The sequence below is a fragment of the Pleurodeles waltl genome, chromosome 5 (genome assembly GCF_031143425.1).
Source record: "Pleurodeles waltl isolate 20211129_DDA chromosome 5, aPleWal1.hap1.20221129, whole genome shotgun sequence".
Taxonomy (NCBI): Eukaryota; Metazoa; Chordata; class Amphibia; order Caudata; family Salamandridae; genus Pleurodeles; species Pleurodeles waltl.
The window spans coordinates 734,166,220-734,183,203 of NC_090444.1; the positions used below are offsets into that span (position 1 = coordinate 734,166,220).

The 16,984-nt window shown below is 45.2% G+C and overlaps 1 protein-coding gene across 4 annotated transcripts in view; it reads left to right on the forward strand.

Moving 5' to 3' along the window:
• BIRC6 (baculoviral IAP repeat containing 6) overlaps window positions 1–16,984 on the forward strand; it is a 1,722,273-nt gene that overhangs the window by 748,562 nt on the left and 956,727 nt on the right. For all 4 annotated transcript variants that reach the window (XM_069234691.1, XM_069234693.1, XM_069234692.1 and 1 more), the window contains one exon: window positions 12,824–12,961. In XM_069234691.1, the coding sequence (XP_069090792.1) occupies window positions 12,824–12,961 (138 nt within the window). The remainder of the gene's footprint in view (window positions 1–12,823; window positions 12,962–16,984) is intronic.

The window sequence follows — 16,984 nt, forward strand, 5'->3', positions numbered from 1 at the left end:
TCCTTTCTACCAGCTGTCCAACTTGGAAGATGGTAAGCGCTTGCTTCTCCTTGCAGGTCAGTACCCCTGTGCACCGCAGCTCTTGCGTCTACTAAGGCTTGCTTGTTCCTCCTCCAAGGGACCTTCAGGCTGTGTGTAGCCCCGGCCTCCAGCTCTCTTGCCTGTAAAGCACAGACTCCTGCTTGCTGCTCCAGTGACGTGGGACTCCTCTTCGGGTATGCTGAGTGGGCCTCACTGCAACTACTGTGCCTGCTGCCTGTGGGTTGCCTCTGGGGGCTGTCTCCTCTTTTTGTGACTCTCCCAGCTGCTGAGGGTCACCTCAGACTCCCCTCCTTGGGTCGAGTCCCCTGGGCCTTGCTGGTCCTCTTCGGCCTTGCAAAACCATCTTCCCTGACTCTTCCGTTTGCTAAGACTTGTTGGTGGTTTTTCAGCACCCCTGACTGGCTGCAACATGACTGCCAATGTGGGACATTTTGCATCACTTATGTAACCCCTCTTCTGCTCCTGTGCTGCACTGATGGCTTTCTTTGTCCACCATTGACCTGGACCTGCATCTACAGAGTGGGTGGGTAGTGGCTCCTGGCAGATCCGGACACTCCAACTCAAACTGGACTTGGTCCCCTTCTTTGCAGGTCCTCTACTGTCAGGATCCACCTTTGGTTTCTTCCAGTATTGTCTGGGTCTCGCACAGTCCTTTTCCAAAGCTCTCCTATTGCGTTTGGGGAAATAAAAGATATTTACCTCTTCTCTCCTGGTCACTGGGGGGCACCCTGGTACTTACCTTTTGGGGTTCCTAGTTCCTTCGGGCCCTTCTATGGATTCCACTTCCTTGGATGGGGGACTGCCTTTCACATTTCACTTACTTAGTATATTGTTTGGTCTCCCCCTAAGGCCTTCATCATTGCTATTATTGCTTTTATGTCTACTATTGGCTATTGCTTTCTATGCTAATCCCCAACTTCTAATGTGTACATAATAGTGTGTTTACTCATCTTCTAGTGGAGTATTGCCTGTACAGTATGTTAGTATTTGCATTACAATAATAAAATACCTTTCTTTTTGTGACACAGTGTGGTTCTTCCATGTGTGTACGTGTTGTGTGACTGTAGTAGTATTGCATAAGCTTTGCATGTTTCCTAGATACATCTTCGCTGCTCATCCACAGCTACACCTAGAGAACCTTGGCTTCCTAGACAGTGCCTACACTTCACGGAAAGGGCATACCCGGACCTGGTATAAAGTGATAACTCCCTAGGTGCTCACCCAACACCAGGCCACCTTCTTACAGTCCTCCCTTCCCTTGCTGAACCATCCCCCAAACAGATTTAGTTCCCTGTACACCTTCTGATCTTCAAGGGTTGTCTGAGTCTTGATGGTTGCAGAGTTCAATATTGTCTTTCCAGGTGGTGTTATTACTTCAGACTGATGGGTCTTGTAGTTTGTTCAGTTTTTTATGCTCCCTCTTTCTCAGCTACTCCTCCCAATATCTGTCTTACTGTTGCCCAAATGTCTGTGATCATGCCATTATCATCTCCAGAGAGGGTTTTTCACAATACTTATTTGTCCCCAAGAAAGATAGTTCAGGAGGCCGGAGGCTGAGACCAATCCCAAACCTTAGCCTGTTGAACACCTTTCTCAGAATGAAGTTGAAAATTATGCTGCTGACTCAAGTTCTGTTTGCCTCGGACCCTGAAGACTAAATTGTATCCTTGGCTTTGCAAGGCATGTACAGCCATGTGCTAGTCCTGCCATCCCTCATGTCTGCAACTCATCTTACAAATGTCAGGTATACATGTTTTCCCGTACCTCAACAACTATTTCTGAAGGTGAGCTCACGCTCTGCTAGTCTTTGACCAACTGCAGGAAATTGTTTTGTTACCCACCCTGGGGGTTTTCCATCGCCAAGACAAAATCCCTTGTTCAGCTCGTTAAGAGGATTTCCTTTGTAGAGCTGTTCTTGAAACATTGGATTCAAAGGCCCTTCCACTCCAGCAACAAGTCCGGCACATTCCGATTACTATCTTGGTGTTTCTCAAGCAAGCACTCATTCTGAAAGTAATGGTTCTGAGACTTCTTGGGCTCCTGATCTTGTGCACTCTAATAGTACCTGATGCCTATTGACACATTGGTTGTACGGTAGAACCATACCTTCAAAGGACCCACCATTGGGAGTTTCTTTTGGACAGTATTTGTTTCAGGTAAAGTGGCAGAGGATCATTGATGGCAGATGATGAAAGCCCACCTGGTCATCCTTTGGTCAGTCAGCACATAGTCATGATGGATGCAGCTCTGGGCTGGTGGAGCCACCTTTGACATCAGGGGGGTCTCTTCCTACTGATGAAACAGTACTATCATATCAGTGTGTCTGATAGAGACTTCAGTTGCAGATTCCTTACCTTAGAATTACCCCCAGGTGTCAGACTGGATCTGGAGATTTTTCTTCGAGCAGTCCCCTTCCATGCCGTTAGGTGGCATCAGTCTATCTTGCATCCGTCATTGGCATTGTGGTCGCTGTGATGATGTCGTACATAGGTGCCGCCAAGTTGCTCTGACGTCAGTTCTTTTCTTTCTGCGCCATGCGCAGATCCATACAAGGAGCTACCCTGGTAATGTTTTGACTTAATTCGATCTTTCTGTTGTCTTTTTGACTTGTTTGGTGCATCAAGGGATGTCTTAAAGACTGGCTTCAAACCTTGCGACACCTGTGATCGCATGATGTCGGTGACAGATCCGCAACATGTGTGTTTATAGTGCTGGGAGTGCGTCAAGGACCCAAAGTCGTGCTCCAAATGCCAGGCCATGACTCCAAAGGCTTTGAGGGATCGGTCCCTAAAGCTCATGGTGGCCCAGTGCTCAACTGCGTGGCTTTCCCGATCTTGCTTGAGAGTAAGGTCTTGAGACCGCTTGCGGAGTCATCACCACTCCCCCTCGCCCCATTCCAAATCTTCAGGACATTCGGGTCACAAGAAGAACTCAAAGAAAGGTAAACGTTCTTCGACTTCCAGTTGCTCGGCAGATGCGACATGGGAAGAGCGTTGACGCCTCTGTCCGTGAAGCCTACTTCTGGGTCCGCCACGCACCCCCACCCAGTTAAAAGAATTTTGTGTGTCCATGCGCCTCATCTTTGGGCAGGCGAACCCCCTGTGGCGCCTTTGGGGTCTGGGGTCTCGGATTGGGGGAACTTCCGGTTCCGCTCTGGTGGCTCCAAACCCTGCCTCCGAGGGCTCCTCTGATCCATTCCTGGATTCGTTCCGACGCTGGTCGTGCCAGTGCAACCCTAACTGGCGCCAGCTAAGACATCAACACTCCCGAAATCGGTTGGGCCCACAATCAGCGTCGACCCAGTCCAGCCCTGACGACCCAGAGCTGGAACATTGTTGATTGACGCCGCTTGCGACTTTGACGGGGACCTCCTCACTTCAGGTAGGATTCTTACCATTTTTTTTTTTATTATGGGCACAGCTATAAGGAAGGATGGGGGGGACTCTGGACCCTTTAGAATAGCAGCTAGACAACACTGACTTGGACTGGGCACAGGAATTGAGCGAGGCTAGTGGTCTGGATACTTATCCAGATGCTGCCATGCTTTCTTCTCCTACCGTGGAAAGAGCGTCTTCCATGGTGGTCAGTAGGGTGGCTGAGGTCCTGTCGCAGCAGCAGGGGACGATTCTCGACCCAATCCAGTCCAGTCTTCGTCTCCTTCCATCGAGATTGAGCGGCAGCAGTTGACAGCACAACCAAAGTCTGTGATGTTATCTTGGCAGCCAGGCGTCCTTCCACCAAAACAGTATACACCTGTTGTTAGCATAAATTTGTGGCATGGTGTACCAACAAGTCTGTTGACCCCTTTCTGCACCTCTCTGTGAGGTTCTCATTTTCTTTCTTTGGCCCAGCACTGCTCTGCTTTGTACACCCTTAAACGTTACTTATCAGCCATCTCATCCTTTGGTAGATTGCCAGACCAGCTTTCATTATTCAAGTGTCACATTGTTGGAAGGTTCCTGAAGGGACTCACCCATTTGTTTTCTCCTCCGTCCCAGTGGGGTTTGAACTTGGTCCTAACTTACCTTATGTCTGCTCCTTTTGAACCATTGTACAATTGTCCCTTGCGGCTCCTTACAATCAAAACTGCTTTTTTTATTGCCATCACCTCTGCTCGAAGAGTGAGTGAGCTTCAAGCTCTTTCTTCCAAGCCACCATTTTTGTCTGTCTGCCCTGACAAAGTGGTGATTTGTACAAGGGCCTCCTTCCTACCTAAGGTTGTTGCACCTTTTTACGTAGGCCCATCCTTCCCCACATCCCTCTCATGAAGAGGAGAGACTCCACCTTCTGGATCCAAAAAGAGCATTGGTGTTATACCTCAATTGTACTAAAGATTTCCGGGCGGACTATCAACTTTTTTTTCGGATATGTGGGGGAAAGGGAAGGTGGTGCAGAAGTGTACCATGTTGCGATGGGTGGTGCTCTGCATCAAAATGTGCTACTCTTTGGCAAAGAAGCAACCCCCTAAGGGCTTGCGTGCTCACTATTCCAAAGCAACTGCTGCTACCGCTGTGTTAGCACACAGAGTTCCTATCCTGCACATCTGCCAGGCATCAACGTGGGCATCCTTGTACACATTCACAGGACACTACTGCCTGGACATTCAGGTCCACAGAGACAACTACTTTGGTCGTTCGGTCCTGCAGGACTTTTTAGTATGATCTTGGTTCGCAGCCCACCTCCGAGGATGGTATTGCTTGGGGATCAATTCCAAGGTAAGGAATCTGCAACTAGAAGTCTCTATCAGATGGGCAAGTTACTTACTTTAGATAACGATTTATCTGGTAGAGACATATCCTAGTTGCAGATTCCTTACCGACCCACCCATCCTCCACGCTTACAAACTGATTTCTAGGGACAGGGATTCCCCTTTCAGACCCTTAGCTCTGGCGCTCCAATTTCAGTGTTCATCATGGCCTTGTGCTGCTGGCTTGGAAGTAGTGAAAAGAAACTGACGTCAGCGCGCCTGGGTGTCGACCAACACCATGTAACAGCACTCAAGGGTACCACTCTAAGAAAAATCTACAGATCCAGTCTGATGCCTGGGGGAAGTTTTAAGGTAAGGAATCTGCAACTAGAATATGTCTCTACTAGATAAATCTTTGCCAAAGGTAAGTAACTTGTTCTTTAGATTTGCATGCTGTTCTGCTTGCTCTCAAGGTTTTTCTGCCTTCTAGCTGAGATACGCCAGTCCAAATCAAGTCCTGACAGACAATACAACCATGTAATACTTCAGTGGGTAGGGAGGAGTACTGTTCCGTGCCCTCTGAAGGCTCTGTGGCTATTTCGGTGGCTGGAACTTCACAGGATTTCCTAGTCACCTGGTCGGTTCCCACAACTTCAGGTTGGGCATACTGGGCCAGCATCCTCTTGCTGATCATGAATGGCATCATCATCCACGAGTGGTAAAGGATATCTTCTCCCAAAGGTGATATTCCTTTCACCTCTCCAGGGTAGGTTTGCTTGCTTCCACCATAAACGCTCAGTGCCCTGTCTTTTGCACACTGAAGCTTCCTTCTTGAGGGTCTTTAAGAGATGCATTCTATTTTTGTTGATGCTCAGGCCTCCTTTACACTTCCCCTTCCCTGTATTTAATATCACGAGCCCTGAAGAAGATTAGGATGAGTATCCCCGGCTCATTCTGATAGCCTCAGGCTGATCTAGGAATGTCTGGTTCTCAGAGCTCCTGAAGTAAATATAAGTTCGATGGCATATGTTGCTGCAGATACACATGTTTCGCACAGTCCGCTGCCTGGTGTTGGGCTCGGAGTATTACAAGTTGTTTTTCTTCGAAGAAGTCTTTTTTGGTCACGGGACCGAAGGACTCCTCCCTCTTCGGCTCCATTGCGCATGGGCGTCGACTCCATCTTAGATTGTTTTTTTCCGCTGTCGGGTTCGGACGTATTCCTTTTCGCTCCGTGTTTCGGTTCGGAAAGTTAGTCAGAATCTCGGAAGAAAGCGTCGGTATTGTTCCGTTCGGTATCGGGATAGTTAGGTACATCGACACCGATCATCGGAAGACTTTGGGGTAGCTTCGATTCCCCCATCGGGGCCTGGTCGGCCCGACCGCGTGCGACATCGAAGCCGATGGAACGGACCCCGTTTAGTTTCTGCCCAAAATGTCACAGTAAGTATCCTTATACAGATCAGCACTTGGTCTGTAACTTGTGCTTGTCCCCCGAGCACAAGGAGGATACCTGTGAGGCCTGTCGAGCCTTCCGGTCCAGAAAAACACTCCGGGACCGAAGAGCCAGGCGTCTACAAATGGCGTCCACGCCAACAAAACAACGTTTCGACGACGAAGAGGAAACATTCTCGGTTCCGGAATCAGAATCCGGAGACTCCGACGTCGAACAACAGCAACAAACAGTGAGTAAGACGTCGAAAATTAAAACCATCGAGAAGACAAAAGCCCAGGGGACGCCACTGCCAACAGGCCATGGCTCGACCCATAAAACCGGCGACCCGTCGAAGGCGCCGAAAAAGGGCACGCCCATAGCGAAGACACCCGACTCCGGTCGAGGGACCGCCATGGAGCAACCTCGGAGCCGAGATAGCGGCTCCGAGAGGCAAAAACAAGATGCCGGCACCGAAAAACATCGGCACCGAGACACACTGCCGAAAGGCACAAAAATTCTGTCGGTGCCGAAGCCGAAAAAAGATTCTCTCTCGGCGCCGAAAAGTTCCACACCTTCATCCTACACAGAGGAACAAGGAATAAGTGGCCAGATGCACAGATTTGGACAAGAGCTCCAAAGTGTAGAATCAGACTACACACAAAAGAGACTGTACATCCAGCAGGACACAGGGAAGATATCAACCCTTCCCCCAATAATGAGGAAAAGAAGGATCGGACTTCTCAAGGATGACACACAACCACAAGCCAAAGTGGTTAAAAAAGTCACGCCTCCGCCCTCTCCACCACAACAGGCATCGCCGGCACAAACACCGCCACAAATGCACTCACCAGCGCAAACTACCATAAGTCAAGATAATCAGGATCAAGACGCTTGGGACCTATATGACACCCCAGTGCCGGACAATGATCCCGATTCATACCCCACAAAGCCGTCACCGCCAGAGGACAGTACCTCATACTCGCAACTGGTGGCTAGGGCTGCAGAATTCCACAATGTCCAACTGCATTCCGATCCTATAGAGGATGATTTTTTATTTAACACCCTCTCGGCTACACATAGCCAATATCAATGTCTCCCAATGCTACCAGGGATGTTACGGCACGCAAAACAAATTTTTGAAGAGCCCGTAAAATCAAGAGCCATCATCCCAAGGGTGGATAAGAAATACAAACCACCACCCACAGACCCAGTGTTTATTACTTCGCAGTTACCACCTGACTCCGTAGTAGTAGGGGCAGCTCGCAAGAGAGCAAATTCCCATACATCTTGCGACGCCCCACCTCCGGACAAAGAAAGCAGAAAATTTGATGCGGCAGGAAAAAGAGTAGCATCACAGGCAGCCAACCAGTGGCGCATCGCAAATTCTCAAGCGCTGCTGGCCAGATATGACCGCGCACACTGGGATGAGATGCAACTTCTCGTAGACCATCTTCCCCAGGAATACCAAAAAAGGGCGCAGCAAATAGTTGAAGAGGGACAAACGATCTCAAACAATCAAATCCGCTCTTCACTGGACGCAGCCGATACTGCAGCGAGAACAGTCAACACTGCTGTCACCATAAGGAGACACGCTTGGCTCCGCACTTCAGGCTTCAAACCTGAAATCCAGCAGGCTGTCCTTAATATGCCCTTCAACGAGAAACAACTTTTTGGCCCTGAAGTGGACACAGCCATTGAAAAACTTAAAAAGGACACAGACACGGCCAAAGCCATGGGCGCACTCTACTCCCCGCAGAGCAGAGGCTCTTTTAGGAAAACTCCATTTAGAGGGGGGTTTCGTGGCCAACCCACAGACACCACCAGCCAACAAACAAGAACCACACCATATCAGGGTTCATTCCAAAGGGGAGGTTTCAGGGGATATAGAGGGGGTCAATTCCCAAGGAGTAGGGGAAGATTCCAGACTCCAAAAACACCTCCACCTAAACAGTGACTTTCAAGTCACACAACCCCTTCACTCAACACCAGTGGGGGGAAGACTAAGCCAATTCTACCAATCTTGGCAGCAGATTACAACAGACAATTGGGTATTAGCAATAATCCAACATGGCTATTGCATAGAATTCCACAAATTCCCACCAAACATCCCTCCAAAAACACGCAAAATGTCACCACAACATTTAGAACTTTTAGGACTAGAAGTTCAAGCACTACTGCAAAAGGATGCAATAGAGTTAGTACCAGTACAACAAAAAAACACAGGAGTTTACTCCCTGTACTTTCTAATTCCAAAAAAAGACAAAACATTGAGACCAATATTAGATCTCAGGACACTAAATACCTACATCATATCGGACCACTTTCACATGGTCACACTACAAGACATCATTCCACTGCTCAAACAGCAAGATTACATGACCACATTAGACCTAAAAGATGCGTACTTTCATATACCGATACACCCTTCTCACAGAAAGTACCTAAGGTTCGTATTCAAAGGAATACATTACCAATTCAAAGTGTTGCCATTCGGAATAACAACTGCACCAAGAGTGTTCACAAAATGTCTAGCAGTAGTAGCAGCACATATCAGGAGACAACAGATACATGTCTTTCCTTACCTGGACGATTGGCTAATCAAGACCAACACAGTAAAAAAGTGCACAAACGACACCACATATGTCATACAAACCCTTCACAAACTGGGTTTCTCCATCAACTATACAAAATCACACCTCGAACCGTGTCAGACACAACAGTATCTAGGAGCAGCCATCAACACATCAAAGGGAATTGCCACTCCAAGTCCACAAAGAGTGCAAGCATTCCACAAGGTAATAAGTGCTATGTTTCCAAACCAAAAGATACAAGCAAAATTTGTGCTAAAACTTCTAGGCATGATGTCATCATGCATAGCCATTGTCCCAAACGCAAGACTACACTTGCGACCCTTACCACAGTGCCTAGCATCACAATGGTCACAGGCACAGGGTCAACTTCAAGATCTGGTGTTGGTAGACCGCCAAACATACCTCTCGCTTCTATGGTGGAACAGCAACAATTTAAACAAAGGGCGGACATTTCAGGACCCAGTGCCTCAATACGTTATAACAACAGATGCTTCCATGACAGGGTGGGGAGCACACCTCAATCACCACAGCATTCAAGGACAATGGGATGTACACCAAACAAAATTTCATATCAATTACCTAGAACTGTTAGCAGTATTTCTAGCGTTAAAAGCCTTTCAACCCATAATAACACACAAATACATTCTTGTCAAAACAGACAACATGACAACAATGTATTATTTAAACAAACAAGGAGGAACACACTCAACACAACTGTGCCTCCTAACACAAAAAATATGGCAGTGGGCGATTCACAACAACATTCGCCTAATAGCACAATTTATTCCAGGGATCCAAAACCAACTAGCAGACAACCTTTCGCGAGACCACCAACAAGTCCACGAATGGGAAATTCACCCCCAAGTTCTGAACAAGTACTTTCAAATTTGGGGAACACCCCAGATAGATCTGTTCACAACAAAAGAAAACGCAAAATGCCAAAACTTCGCATCCAGGTACCCACACCGCGAATCACAAGGCAATGCTCTATGGATGAGTTGGTCAGGGATATTTGCATACGCTTTTCCCCCTCTCCCTCTCCTTCCATATCTAGTAAACAAGTTGAGTCAAAACCAACTCAAACTCATACTGATAGCACCCACATGGGCAAGACAACCTTGGTATACAACTCTACTAGACCTTTCACTAGTACCGCATGTCAAACTACCCAACAGACCAGATCTGTTAACACAACACAAACAACAGATCAGGCATCCAAACCCAGCATCATTGAATCTGGCAATTTGGCTCCTGAAATCCTAGAATTCGGACACTTAGACCTCACACAAGAATGCATGAAGGTCATAAAACAAGCTAGAAAAGCTTCCACTAGACACTGCTATGCATCTAAGTGGAAAAGATTTGTTTGCTACTGCCATACCAATCAAATCCAACCATTGCATGCCTCTACAAAGGACATAGTGGGATACTTACTACATTTGCAAAAAGCGAATCTCGCTTTTTCATCTATAAAAATACACCTCGCAGCAATATCTGCTTACCTACAAACTACTCATTCATCGTCTCTATTTAGAATACCAGTTATTAAAGCATTCATGGAAGGGCTAAAAAGAATTATACCACCAAGAACACCACCAGTTCCTTCATGGAACCTTAACATCGTCTTAACAAGACTCATGGGTCCACCTTTCGAACCCATGCATTCCTGTGAAATGCAATATCTAACCTGGAAAGTCGCATTTCTCATTGCAATCACATCCCTCAGAAGAGTAAGTGAAATACAGGCATTTACCATACAAGAACCATTTATTCAAATACACAAAAATAAAATATTTCTAAGAACAAATCAAAAATTTCTACCAAAAGTAATCTCACCATTCCATTTAAATCAAACAGTAGAATTGCCAGTGTTCTTCCCACAACCAGATTCCGTGGCTGAAAGGGCACTACATACATTAGACATCAAAAGAGCACTAATGTACTACATTGACAGAACAAAGCTAATCAGGAAAACAAAACAACTGTTCATAGCTTTTCAAAAACCACACATAGGAAATCCAATCTCTAAACAAGGCATTGCTAGATGGATAGTCAGATGTATTCAAACATGCTATCTTAAAGCCAAAAGAGAATTGCCTATTACACCAAAGGCACACTCAACCAGAAAGAAAGGTGCTACAATGGCCTTTCTAGGAAACATTCCTATGAGCGAGATATGTAAGGCTGCAACCTGGTCTACGCCTCATACATTTACTAAACACTACTGTGTAGACGTACTAAATGCACAACAAGCTACAGTGGGCCAAGCTGTACTAAGAACATTATTCCAAACTACTTCAACTCCTACAGGCTAAACCACCGCTTTTAGGGGAGGTAACTGCTTTATAGTCTATGCGAAACATGTGTATCTGCAGCAACATATGCCATCGAACTGAAAATGTCACTTACCCAGTGTACATCTGTTCGTGGCATTAGTCGCTGCAGATTCACATGTGCCCTCCCGCCTCCCCGGGAAGCCTGTAGCCGTTTAGAAGTAGATCTTAAATCTTAAACATTTGTACATTTGTAAATAATTATTATAAACTTTTTATGTACATACGTATTCACTCCATTGCATGGGCACTATTTATAGCAAACAACTCCATCCTCACCCTCTGCGGGGAAAACAATCTAAGATGGAGTCGACGCCCATGCGCAATGGAGCCGAAGAGGGAGGAGTCCTTCGGTCCCGTGACCAAAAAAGACTTCTTCGAAGAAAAACAACTTGTAATACTCCGAGCCCAACACCAGGCAGCGGACTGTGCGAAACATGTGAATCTGCAGCGACTAATGCCACGAACAGATGTACACTGGGTAAGTGAAATTTTCATTTTGGCTGCTCGCCTTCCGTCTTGGTCCATTTATTTCCCCTTGGGCTAAATTTGTCACTTGTTGCAAGGAGAAGCAGGTTCATTCTTTACTGGCTAGGCACTCTGATGTCCTGTTTGTTTTAGCCCAGCAAAGATTTACTGTGGTCATTGTCAGTTGTTACCTATCAGCCCTCCTATCCTTTTTTTTTTTTCACCTGATTAGCATTGTTTGCTCAAATCGCCCATTCTGATGTATTTCATAACAGGGCTGTTGCATGTTTTCCCCAGTTATGCCCCAGTGGGACTTTAATTTTGTTCTAATGTTCTTGATGTGTACGGTTACGTGTGCTCCTTTAAAACCTTGCTATGGTGTTAAATTGAGTTGTTAATCTGTGAATACCATGATCTTCATCTGGATCACTAAATTCAGTTGTGTCAGCAAATTTTAGGCCTCGTCATTCCACTCTTTGTAAATTAAATGGTCTTGACCTTTGTTGCTTCGGACACCTACTTCCTTTCTTCTGAAAGTGGTATCTCTCTCACGTGAGCCATCATTTAACAAAGGAAAGGCTTATGCAATGGCCCTCGCTCAGGGATTCCTGTTCTGAATCTCTTTCATGCTGTTGCAAGAGAATCTATCCATGCATTCACCAGGAAGTACTATTTGGATTCTGTCAGTGTAAAGGTCATTTGGCTTGCATCACTTCCTGTAATAAGCTCCTTTCCTCTGAGCCACCTGCTTGGAGGCACGTTGTCCGATATTGTTTCACAAGGTGAGAATTTTAGAGATATGCGTCTGAGTAACAAGTTACTCTAGTTTCTGGAGGATACACTAACTGTAGATTCCTCCCTGCCTGCCCACTTCCCTGTTCTATGGAGTAGAATTCATCAGAAGGAAGAAGGTACCAAGTTTGATTTCACACACTATCCATGTCTCAATTTTTCAGTTATGCTTCCCTTCTCAGGGCGCAGAATATGTCTTTGAGTAATTGTCCTAACAGTGCAGCGATTACACCTATATTTTGCTCCATGTCATCAAATCTGAAGGTGAGACAGAGGCCAGTGACACCTTCTTACACTGTGCAGGTGGTGTTGTAGACAGTTTTCCGAATCCACTCTTGTGCCTGGAGAGAATGACAAAGTGGGAAATTAGCATTTAAAGTATCCACAAGAAAAAGCCTAACTTGGAGGTAAGTAAATTGTTTTGATCCAAGATTTATCCCATGTTAACACTTGTTGGCTCTTTTTTTTATTTCTCAAGGTGTATTGGACATTCCTATGATTAGCTGGGTTGTTATGCTTGTGTCGCGACTTCTGGATTATGTGGCCACTATTGAAGATGAAGCAGCAACTGCTAAAAAGCCATTAAATGGAAAAGAGAGGGAACGTTTTATTTCAGGTATGTAGTAATTATGTACTCATTACAGTAATTGCACAAAACAACCATCCCATATTTAATTGTACTTTCTGCAGAATGATTTAAAATGTGTATTACATATAAAAGATGAAGTGGATTTCATAACATCTTGTGTGCCTTAACTCCTTTAGTATATAGTTTTGTCTATTGATGACTTGGGGAACATTGCAGTGACCAGATAAAAAGTTTTTTTTCTGCAAACATTCCTCCACTTGACCTCTTTTGTGGATACGTAGTTTATTTTATACCTGTTGGAAGTGGACATCTGCAGTTGCGCTTCGATAAAATGATTTTTATCAGCAGTTTATTTGAGTTTTGTGTATTGCTATGTAGATATCATATGTATGTACTCATGTTTTTATGTTGTGCAAAAACTAGCTGGTGACAAAAGAGCTTTATACATTATAGTGAGTTGCCTAGAGACAGTAAGATACTGTGTACATCAACTGAAGATTTACTTGTTTGATTGCACAGGTAAATTTAACATATTAAAATTGTACTTCTCATGCTTGAATTTTTAAGCTTATGAAGATTAGATGGTATCCAAAGAATTACAAGATTTTCAGTAAAGAACGGAGGCTAAGATTCAAACACACAGGTCCCCAAGTTTCAAGGTCAGCACCTTCGCCACGGAGTCTATATCCTCAGTACTTAAACCCTATACAGAGAAGAGCTCTTCGATTAGCCCAATCAACAATTGTTCATTCTGGCCAGGACCCTTTATCCACTATGCAAGAAAACCATTATTCACATTTTCCATTAAGCTACAGGACTGTTGCTACCTCACTGCTTGATTTTGACTATTTGTTAAATTTGTTCACCTGCCTGAAGAGTGCTTCCCATTTCAGTGTATGGACTTTTTTTATCCATGCTTTTCAGTAGAGACATTGTGATCCGAAAAGTGCTTCCAAATGTCTTGAAGATGCTCCAGTGTTAACTTTGCGCCTAATAGTGACTTCTTGTCCTAATAGTTTTCCACACTTATGCTGAAGTTGTACCAACGACAACTTTGCACTTAGTGTTCTGTCCAATAAATGCTTGGTCATATTGATACATTCCTTTTACACCTAATCGGACATCTTACTACTGCATTTTCTTAGCATTTTGTGACTTGTCATATTGAATCTGTTTTTTAAGATCAGTAGGGTACCCATGTTTCACATCATGCTCTCCTAAACCTCGAAAAGTAGATATTCATTTCTGATGGATACTTTCAACTGCAGTCTTTGCCTTAGAATACTTCCCCAATGCCAAACTGAACCTGGAAACCAAAATATTTCTGTAGCAACACTCTCCTGTGCAGCTCTTCGTTGACCCTGTACTGCCCCTGAAATGACCAAGTGGGGCTGCATATGACCACCACTTCTGCATGCTTACGTAAGTTCCTTTCTTTCTCGATTTACTCACTTCCAGATTAGGATATTGAGCACTGCTCCCAGTTTTGTCTGCTTTCTAATAATTACTGTAAACACCAACATAATCCATTGTGACCCTCCTAAGGCTACATGTATCACATCTCTCTGCAATTATAGGAAACAGATGTCAGAGACAGACCCACACAAGATGTGTCTCTGATGCTTTGACTTGAAACATGGCTCAGAGTTGTGCTAAAAGTATTTTCTCATGCACCCAAATTAAGTCTGGGACCTAGAGTGAAACTGTATGAAGCCAAACACACAAAGTAGTCATAGGTCTCCTGTAGGTCCTGCTCCGTATGTAGGTTCTGCTCTGAATCGAGGGTGCAGATTTGCTGTTGCGAGAAGTCAACTTCTTGGTGGTCCTCTGGTAAGTCAAAATGAAAGCCCAAATACAAGCACAATAAAACAAAGCAGATCTCAACCCCATTCTGCCACCCTCTATCCAAAAACTGAAAGAGGAACAAGGGCGTCACAATGTCAGTCTGTCTCCCTCCAGATTTTCGGTTGTGGAGCTGGTCCCACAATTGATCCTAGTGCACCACTGGTTACACCACATCAAATTGACACCTTTACAGTGGCTATGCTGCAGATTTTTGGCATTCTTCAGGCTTCCTCTTGCATGCCTTCAGGCCCTAACGATCTGTGTGAGTCTCCAGCTGTGGCAGTCTGTCCTCAGAGCCATCCGAACTTCTCAGACCTATTACTGGTCCCCTACTGACTACAGTACAAACTCCCACCCTGGCTCCAATACCTAGGCAGATCCCTCCATTGTTGATGTCGGTATCAACACCAGCATCGTTGGAAGAGGATCTAGTGCTGATTGCGATGTTAGACCCCAAGCCAACTTCAAAGTGGTCTCGATCAATATAGCACTACGAGATGACTGAAGCGCAAATGGGCGCTAGAGAGCTAGAAGCTGATCCAGTGCCTCTTTCTGGGTGGACGTGCATCAGAGGCTCCATTCTCTTTTGGGCTCTGATTCTGACTAACGCTTACCGCCACCCGACGGTGAAGATGAAAATGATCTATTCCCTCATTAAGCAAATGACAGTTTTTACATGAACGTAGAAGAGGCCAGTGGGCTTTATACTTCTCCCCCCAATAGAGGGTTGAGTTTGCCATTTGGATCATTAACAAAAAAGTGAATCATTTGCAATAGTGATCTAATGACCACCTGTGGTCTAGGACCTACAACTGCCCTCCAATGAGCCTAAAACTAATGTCCTTATGGAAATCTTACAGCCTGGGTCTGCCACATCTGAGCCCCTTGCTCACTTTCAAGAAGGACTGCACTGTTACCTTAATGGGCATCTGGTCAAAGCCCTGTTCTTGCTCACCTGTGACTAGGCAGGTGGCCAGACATCAGAGAATGGAGCTTGGTGACCCTGATTGTCTCACTTAGCATGTTACTGCATAGACTCTGTTTGTTTAGGCCTCAAGAAGCAAAGTGAAATATACGATCTATGTCCAATCGAATCCAGAAAGGGAGTCGAAGAAGATTATGAGGTTTAAAAAGCAAATATTTGTAGCATGTGTTGGTAGCCGATAAACATGCTTTGCACACTCCTGCTATCCGGTGTTGGGTTTGGACTCTACAACTTATTTTTCTCAAAGAAATCTTTGTTGCTGATGTGATGTTGAGACGACTCCTCTTCGAGTGAATGCGCATGCTCAAAGGCTTCATTGTTTGATTGATTTATTTTTTCCCCACCATCGGTTTCAGTTTGATAGCCAGAGCTTCATGCAACTTCGGCGCCCATAAGACTTATGTGGAACAGAATCGAATGGATATGACAATACTCTGCACAGATTATGGACTTTGTATCCTGCGACCTTCTTTGTAACATCCACGGAGGTGGCTTCCTCGAACTTGCTCCTTCCTCAGCACGTCCCAGAATGCCATCAGCATTGAAACTACTGACATCAATGGCTTTGACTATATCGGAGTGTCAGACATAGAAACTCCATAAGGACTGCCACATATACCCTGTGCCACAGTCACCCCTGATACATAGGGCAATGTCTTTGAAAACCTCCAAGGGCTAATGGACAGAAAGACAAACGGAGGTGTGTAGCATTTATCGGAAAAAATGGAGGCACATAAGGACGAGGCAGGACACTGATAAGTCTCCTCCAAAGAAAAGAGTATAGAACACCAGGCAACCAGCCCTATGCGCCTTGACACTTCACCACAATCCATGTGTCCGCACGCTCAAGCGACGTAGACATAGGGAGCTCTATACATTGCACTCATGATGCTGACTTTCAAAGAGTGCCCCAAGATAGTCCAGATCTTTCTAAACCATATGATGTTCTTCCTCCAAACCCTGACATTGATGTGCTAGCCACAGTCAAACATCACCACCAGATGACACCACTTCTTACCATAGTGTTCTACAGCGTTCAGCTAACTATCGCGAAGTTCATATGCTCACCACAGATAAGGTGATTTTTTTGTCAAAACGCTCTCCAAGACTGTGTGCTCCATTTATTATTTACCCATGATAGTGTCAATATTGAGATATTTTCGTTTAAAAAAAATGGCAAAGTCAAGGGTATTAACGCTTAGAATTTAAAACAAATGCAG